At 24.3% G+C, this 8,791-nt stretch overlaps 1 protein-coding gene across 1 annotated transcript; it reads right to left on the bottom strand.

Annotated features, from left to right (window-relative positions):
- Positions 1-363: 363 nt before the first annotated feature.
- Positions 364-7,662, bottom strand: LOC145841630 (alpha-(1,6)-fucosyltransferase-like). The gene is made up of 8 exons (XM_082948983.1): positions 7,643-7,662; positions 4,721-4,829; positions 3,943-4,168; positions 3,373-3,604; positions 2,758-2,952; positions 2,333-2,462; positions 1,152-1,248; positions 364-614 (listed from the first exon to the last, which is right to left on the bottom strand). Exons 1-8 carry the CDS (start codon positions 7,660-7,662, stop codon positions 364-366), a joined length of 1,260 nt encoding a protein of 419 aa, XP_082805109.1.
- Positions 7,663-8,791: the final 1,129 nt, after the last annotated feature.

The following is an 8,791-nucleotide window of genomic DNA, read 5'->3' as shown; positions in this document are numbered from 1 at the left end:
TTAGTTTTTACGTATGAAACAAAGAATTTTATTAGCGCTTATATTAAGTTGTTTTTGTATTTTACGAAAACAACTTAAGAGTATTTTTTTTCTAAGAATTAAAACATGTTTCAAAGTCAAAAACAATATTACAATTAAAAGTTATATACTTTTTACACCTCAATCACTATTCATTTAAATAAAATTAACAACTATTTAAAAATTAAAAACCAGCTACATTAAATCTTAAAAAAAACCACATTTTCTAACTTGAAAAAAACGAAATATAAGAAAATAACTAAAACACAAACAAAATAAGGGCTGATGTTTAAAACTATCAATGTTTGTCCAATTTTTTCTGTATATATGTACAACTTCAGTTTTTCACCCTTGATTGAAACGAGTCCACCTTGAACTCATGGAAGCTGTGTCGAAAGTTTTGTAGGAAGGATACACACCTGTCTTGCCAGTCCTCACGTTCCTGCCCGTGGAGTAACCGTTCAGAAGGTTGGATTTTCTCGCGTCGTTCCTGGATCCGGGTATGGAGATGACGTCACCGATTTTCAGTTCAATTTCTTCTTCGTTTTGCGGCACATGGTTCAATACTGCTTGCTGGTTGGTAGAAACAAAGAACCCTAGAATTATTTTTTGATAAATTCCGTAAAGTTAAATATCATTACTTAATTGATAACATTAACGACAAAATTAAACTTTGTTTTCATTTAATTAATGTTTTCAAGATAAACAAGTATAATGAATTTATTCTTTCAAAAATTTATTTTACAAACTATGTTTTAGTCAAAGACCTCGTCAGTCTTTATTTGTTTACTTAAAACCAAAACATATAATAAACAAGTATAAAATAAACTAATAAAAATGTGAAAAAAAACATTACTTTTCGTTATTACTATTTTTTAACATGTACTGGTACACTTCATTTTCAGTATTGTTATATAAAAGCAGAAATGATAAAAGATTTAGTTTGGTATGAAATAAAACTCTTAATATACGACGCACAATTAAAATTGGTCATAAAATATTGAATAGTTTTTATTTAGTTTCGTTAAAGTTTGGATTTTTACTTTTAGTTTTATTATACTCTAAAGAAAGTTTTTTTTTAATTTACTGGAAAACATTATGTTCAAAAACTCTTTTTCTATTAAGTAACATACCTTGAATTAAGTAATAAAAACTATCATCAACTGATTGTAACTGGTGCGGATAATCTTTATTTGTGCCTTGCATCAGTTCATAAATAAGTCTACAGATCTATAAATCATAAAATGTTATACTAGTTTAAAATAAACAACATTTAGTAAAAGTATATAGTAAAGGTAAAGTTTTAAGATTTATACTTGTGCTTGTATATAAGGCTAGAAAAACAAAATTACCAATGAATAATGCAAATTAATATTATTTATCATTTAAAATAATCACTTATAATACATGTCATTAATTTTTTGGTTTTTACAGATATCAGCAAACTGCGGCTATTTGTCTAAATGTGCATGGCAAATAGAAATTATTTGCGACGTGCTTGTTAGCTAATTAATAATAAATGCAAAATAACAAAAATTAGGATGTTCTTATAAGATTTATAAGAATTTCATGCTTTGAGTCAATAGAGCTACCTGTTTTTTTTTTGCTAAATAACTGCTATTTTTTACTTTTTTTTTTGTAGTAAAATAAATTCTCTATAAAACTTAAAACTGTAAAATTAATTCAAATCTATAAAAACTATGTTTATTTAGCAAAAACCGTTTCTTGTTTGTCAAAACAACAATAAAAACATTCAAGTAACAGCTCATTTGTATGTTTACTTTGGCTTATTTTTTCGGCTGTACCAACAAATTAATGTTTGGTTATGACTTATACGACAGCTCATCGTGACTATGTCTGCCTGATGAGTCCCAATAAGGACATAACCAGGTCACAGAATGTTACATGGTCTGTTGTTGATGTTTATGTGCAACCTTGTGTTTACGTTTACTTTGAAAATCATCGTACGCCTTATTTTAAATTAACAAAATGTCAAACATAGTTTAAGTTTTTTTCAGACATAGAAAAGTTAAATTGTAAGGTCAGAAAGTTGTATATGCAAAAATCAAAAAGATATAACATTAATTCTGCTCAATTATAAGTATAGATCTGTTCTATTAGTTAAAGATTTATTCATAAAACCTTTAGTTTTATACTTAATCTATTTTAATTACAATATAAACTTAATTAAAATTCTATATTTATTTACTCCTACAGTTAAATAAATTTGTACTGCTAAAGTATAGTAAAAAAATTAATAAAATAAATAGATCATATTTTTCTAAAAACTTAAAGAGAACCACTTAAAACTAACATTTGATGAAAAAGTACAGACCACATAATCACATTGTGACAGAATTTTTACATCGCTGACAATTTGTTCTAAACCACTTTCACTTCGTCTTCGGTAGTTTTCATTGCTTATAAACTCGTAACTTGGATACCTATGTTAAACAAAGAATACAGACCGTTTTAGTTATAATTATGTTTTCATTAATTGAATGTTTTCACGGTAAGTTTACCATCTTATGCTATAACAATAGGGTTGTTTATTAAGCACGATTATCGTATGCTTAAAAACTTATAAACAATTTTTTTTTTTCAATAAAAATTAAATACATATTTGTTCTATCTAACAGAATAGTTAACGTTTACTATCACAAATTTTAGTTGAATTTAACAAATATACTTATCGTGAAGAAAAACTGTTACTTTTAATAAACTTTTACAAAAACTAACTCTTTTTTTAATTTGGCCAGTAATGACTTTTCATCAGTAGCTACAAAAACTCTTTTTGTCAAATTTCCTAACGTTACTCTTTTCTTGTCCAATTTTAGTTGATAATTTCTGTACCATTTCTCTATATGAAACATGTACTGTGAAATATTGACAAAACTAGCTTCTGTAATTTTGTCACCTCTTCTCACGTGTAGTCTGAAATTTTATTTAGATTGATATAATTTGATCATTGAGACAAACTGCATTTTTTATAATTCTTCAAAGAGCTAAGTAAAAAATACATTATTAATAATAATTTTTATTACGTAAAATAAATTTCCTTAAAATAACATTTTTAAATGTTACTATATTGTTATAATTATTAAAACTGAATGAAGCCTCAATACAAGATGTATAAATCTTAGAGATATTTAAATTAAACTTTATTTTCAAACATTTAATAGTAACGACAGTAAAGATATACATTTAGTTACTTAACATGGATTAACGCAAATTATTTTTTATTCTTTTGTTTTACCGTACACAACTATTTTAAGTTTTATCTCAATTACAAATCTCAGAGAAAACTGCAATACAGGTATATTTGTACATGCGTTTTTTATAAACAATATTTACCCAACTAGAGGACCACCCGCTTCAGCTTGGAACTTTTCTATTTTTTCTTGCAACTGCTGCTTAGGTCTCATCATGTACTTGACGAACTGACCCATGTACCACAGCGCCGGATTCGTGTGGAGTTTTTCCAACTTTTCCAGCAAATAGTCTGGTACATCGATGGGAGTGTACGGGGGATGACTTGAAAATTTTCCATGAATAGGAAGCTCGACTACCGTCATATTGTTTTCTCCTGTTATGAATTTTATACAGGTTATAACAGTATGTATATTTTTAAGATGATTTAATTTTAAGTATATTAAGTATATTTTTTAAGTCTTAACTTGTGATACCGATGCACAACACGCTACGTATTCAAGTTATTATGTTTTTGATCTTCATAAACTTTGTTTAATTCACAGCAAAATCGACTGGAGTCCTATTTAAGCAGAAAGCTTTTAACTAATATTTAGTTTATCTTACTATTCTATTAAGTCTCCAAAAATTAATTTGATTAAGATAAAACGGTACATGTAGAACTGAAAAACTTTTTTTTTCTAATTTTATAAAAACTGAATAACAAATTGAAACCTCGCATATTCAAATGCCGACAGTTTTCACTGAGCGGCAACAAAACAGAATTCCATCCCTGATCGCCGTAATTTTGCAAGAACGAAGAGTGAGGCACGAATGTGCGTTCGGTGCCGTAGGAAATCGTGAAGCAGTAGAGCATCCAGTGAAACTGGCAACCAAACCCGCAACCTCTTTGCTGAGGCTTGCAAGTTAAACGATTAGATGCTTTACAGTCCGGTGGATTCTGTTTTGAGTCATTAAAATTTTGAACGATTTTTGCAAAAATTATTATTTATTTTTGATGACTTAGATGTAAAATTATTAATGCAATCAAAAACAAATTGAAAGCGAGTTTAAAATGTTGAAGTTTTTACAATTAAGCAATTTTGTTTTATATTTAACATTACCTAGCAAACTTGGTAGTTTATTCAAATGTGTTTAAGTTTTAAAAAACGTAAAAACGTTAAAAAAAAAACTTTAGTGATTTATATTTAATTTAAAATACTTTACTAAAACTTTTTTTTTAATTTCACAAAAAATAAAAGTCAGCTTTGAAGAAGATATTTTTTAACTAACGATTAATTTTTTCGTGTAGTTATAGTTTATAATTGCTAAATATAAAAGTAAGATAAAATCAATTTATAAGCTTTAAAAGGAAAATTAATGTTAGAGGTATAATAAACAGAGCTATGAGAAGTTTGTTTCAAATAAAATGCTTGTAAATTAAACTAAAAAAACTAAAAATTGAACTAAGTCAAATATAGTTTTAATAATAACAAATATAAAAACTATTAACCTGTACAGCATGTATTTTATGTTGAACAATTTCACTCAGTTTTTTTAGTTCTTTCTTTTTCCACTGGTTGTTTCTTTGTAAAATATTCTCAACGTTTGTTAAAGCTGCACTAAAATAAAAAAGTATTACTATAAAAAATTGAATAAAATCAACTTTTTATAAAAACAGTATACAAATTTCACAGTATTATTTTTATTCGTAAAAACATACGCTTTTGTTTAGAAAATTTAAGTTTAATGATATTGTTTCAGTAGTCAACTAAATATTATTTGTAATTATTTGTAGTTAAAAAAAAAAAGTTTTTTAACAAAATTTTAATTTTTTTTTATTTACAGTATTTGTAAAAAATCATAAAAATACCTTATTTGTTTTTGAAAATTATCTATAAAGTCTTCTTTTTGGTAATTGCTTCGAACAAAATACATCAACTCGTTTAAATCGTCATAACTTTTCCTTATTAAGTAATTTTTTGTTTTTTTCAAGATAAATTGTTCATCAGCAACTGTTGGTCTTCGGGTTAACACGTCTAAATAAAATACTTGTTGAAAAACAAAAGATAAATTGTATGAATATATAAAGCACATAAAAAATTTACTGTTTTAACTGATATATAATTGTTCTTAGCAGAAACTTATCAAAATAAGAAAAAACAAAAGTTATTTAACGTTTTATAATAGATAAATTTAATTAGACATTGCGTAACCTTTTAGTTTTTGTTTGCTAATTTCTGGCCAAAACCTTTCAGCCCTGTAAATATCACACTATAAATAGTTAATGTTTTAAATATTTATTTATAAACTCTTATTAAACATATTTAGTTTATTATTGTTTTATTTTAAACAAAATGAAGTAAAAAAAAAAAAAAAAAAAAACTGAAGTTAGTGACAAGTTTTTGTGTAAAAAATCGTTAAAATTATAAAAAAATAAACGTACGGATATGAATTTTTCGTTATGTAAGCAAATATTACAAAAGAGCAAAACACTAAAAAAATGATACACATTTTAAAATTATTTTGCTGGACTCCATGTTTGTTAAGGTTTCTTGATATCATTTTAATTTTTTTTCTGTAATTAATTTTGAAAAGTACGGTGCTTATCATTGATTTATGTTAATCAAACTTTATTGTCAGTCTTATTTAGAAGATTAGAAGCTAAGTTTCTTACTGACTACTTTGTTTATGTTTTTCTTACAAGTCATTTTAAGTAAAAATATTTCAGCTAAGTATTCAAAATACAATCTTTAGGGGTGTACAAAAATAAATAAAACATAATTTATAAAGTTTACATTTAGTTACATTGTTCTTTTTTTTTTTTTGTTTTACTACTTTTGATTTAAATCAGTGAGTGTATTTCATGTTTTAAAGATTATGTTAACTGCAATAGAACTTAGAATGATTAAGCTTTGAAAGCAGTTTTAATAAAAAATGCAACGATGTTTGTGTTTATCGTCCATAAGAAAACTAATATTGTATTTTTGACATTTCAATAAAAATTATTTTAAAAATATATTTTGTAATAAAATGAAAAGGCCTAAAATTAAAAGTACTGAGTCTGCTTTAAAATATCTTAAAAAAACTTAGTAAATATATTTTCTCCTCTAGAGGTTGAGACATTTTTATTAGTTTTCGAAATATCAAGACATATAATATTAAAAAAGTATTTTAAGTACCTTACAAAACAGAATTTTGTAAAGTTTTAAAACAGTTGTCTAAACACGAAAATCATTTTAGAATAACATAAATTTTTAGACATTTTTCTTGACTTAAAAACTTCAACATACAACAGTTTCTTTGTTCTTAAAGTACATTTTTACAGAATTTAATAGCTAAATGATCAAGTTAGAAATAATCGGCTTAGAAAATATCGGGTTAGAAGTGATCGGGTTAGAAGTGATCTGGTTGGAAATGATCAGGTTAGAAATGATCGGGTTAGAAGTTATCGGGTAAGAAGTGATCGGGTTATAAATGATCGGGATTGAAATGATTGAGTTAGAAATGATCGGGTTAGAAATGATCGACTCCCGTATAAAAAAAATGTTCATTATGATTTTTAATCAAGTTTTATAGTAAAAAATATACTAGGTTACGACCTAAAAAGAACTTTGCTAAAATTTTTAGTACTTGGAATCCCAGTTAAAAATAATTAATATTATTCCAAACGTAAACAGTAATTCATAAACAAAAAAAAGCTTTTCCATAAAAATTTCTAAGTTATCAGTATAAACAATTGTTAAATTTTGAAAAATTCTAGAACAAAATAAATAAATCTAACCATTAGACTATAAAAAAAATGTTTAGTGTAAACTACACTAAAGTAACATTAGCTTAAACGGTAGTTTTACCTCTGAAAAAAATTGATATTCTCTAAGTTAATAAACTATAAATTGAATAATGATTTCTGTTATATAGAAAGATGTTTTTTCTACGGTAGCCTTGTTGATTTAAACTATAACAAAGTTAGTTTTTAGCTATTTTTACTATAGTTATATATGAATTTAGTAATTTTTTAGTTAATTCCTGCTAAGCATGTCACTGTATGTAATAACTAACAAGTAGTTATGAAAACTTTTCTAATCATTACTTTAAGTAAAAGATAATACTAAAAAAATTTAATAGAAATACCTACTAACTTTGTTTTAAAGCCTTGTAGTTTTACTAAATAAACTTATTTAATAAAAAGTTTATTTAAAATGAACTAAGTGAAATAGACATTTTAATATTTATTGATGCATTTTTGCATTTTAAAGAGTTAATAAAAATATCTACTGCATATAACATTTTGCATTGTTTCTATTTAAAGTAAATCAATATTGTTTTATATAAGCTTTTAAAAAATCTAAGACAAAAAGTAAAATTGTAAAAATATCAAACAAAAAAAAAAACAAATAAAACTGAAATTCCTCTATATACAAACGTAACAAACGGTTTTTGCTTGATAATCATAATTACAACAAACTATCTTACTTAACTTCTAACTTCAAATAATATTTCAAGTTGTGGATAGTCTAAATGAAATCTTTAAACTCTGAAACTACTTTAATATAACAATATTTTTTGCTATATTACATAAAAACTAACTAAAAATATAAATAACATTAACATTAAATATACAAACTGCTTGGTAATTTTATTTTTTTAAATCTAATGAGTACGCTTACAATTAATAATGTGTTTAAAACTGTCCAAACTTTTGCTTGTCAGTAAGTCAATGTATATTTTTTTACATTATAAGTCTACGAATTAATAAACGTTTTAAATTAATTTGGAATACATGCAATAATTATCTGTGTTTAAAAAATGAATGTGTGATTAGTATAATACTTTTTGTTAAAAGTAAATTAAAAAATAAATAAAAGTTTTAAATATTTTGATTTGTACGTTTTATATTAAAATGAAATTACATGCAATTGTTATATCGATTTTACAAAATAATTATGCAATTACTAAAATACTTATAAACTAAAAAATCAACTAAATGATAAATAAAAGTTAGATGTTCAAAGTTTTGTTATATACGTTTTAAACTAATTTGTTTTGCATGCAATTTTTATGTCTAATTATGTAAAAGTATATTCGTAATTACTATAACACAATTTTGTTGAAAAAAAAAATTAATTAATTTTAAATTTTAGACTGTCTTTTAGTTTTAAGTAATTTGTAGCACTTTCATCAAAAATTTAATGTTTTCTACGAACATAATCAATAATGATTTCAAATTTCATAAACCAAATACTGTATATTTAAAACTGCAAAACAAAAACTGCTTACCATAAAAAATTAAAACTAGTATACTAAAATTTTTTTTAAACAAAGTACACTTTAAAATTAACATGTTTTATTTTTATTTTATTTAGTATTAATTTACTAAGAAATATTTTTCTCAACAACCACACCTAAACACCATGAAAATGTATTTTATAAGTTTTGATACTACTGAGAAAATATTACAATGTTTCCGATATTAAATAAAAGTAAAGTTTTTGAACAAATAATTTTTTTTTTGTAATATCAAACAACGTTTTCTGGTAAACTGCTTTACAATAAGTTTAAAAAATATAACGTTTTTTTATAT

Source organism: Thalia democratica, chromosome 7 (assembly GCF_965202585.1).
Source record: "Thalia democratica chromosome 7, ktThaDemo2.hap1.1, whole genome shotgun sequence".
NCBI classification, from domain to species: domain Eukaryota; kingdom Metazoa; phylum Chordata; class Thaliacea; order Salpida; family Salpidae; genus Thalia; species Thalia democratica.
This window is presented reverse-complemented; position numbering and strand designations above follow the sequence as displayed.

What these genes read in the sequence shown, in the direction of transcription:
- LOC145841630 (XM_082948983.1), bottom strand. Translation starts at nt 7,662, where the DNA reads ATGATTATCAAGCAAAAACC. An exon ending in ATGATTATCAAGCAAAAACC is followed by an intron (nt 4,830 to 7,642) that starts GTTTGTTACGTT and finishes TTTTTATTTTAG; the next exon opens with TGCAGCTTTAACAAACGTTG. An exon ending in TCGGCATTTGAATATGCGAG is followed by an intron (nt 3,605 to 3,942) that starts GTTTCAATTTGT and finishes AATTCATAACAG; the next exon opens with GAGAAAACAATATGACGGTA.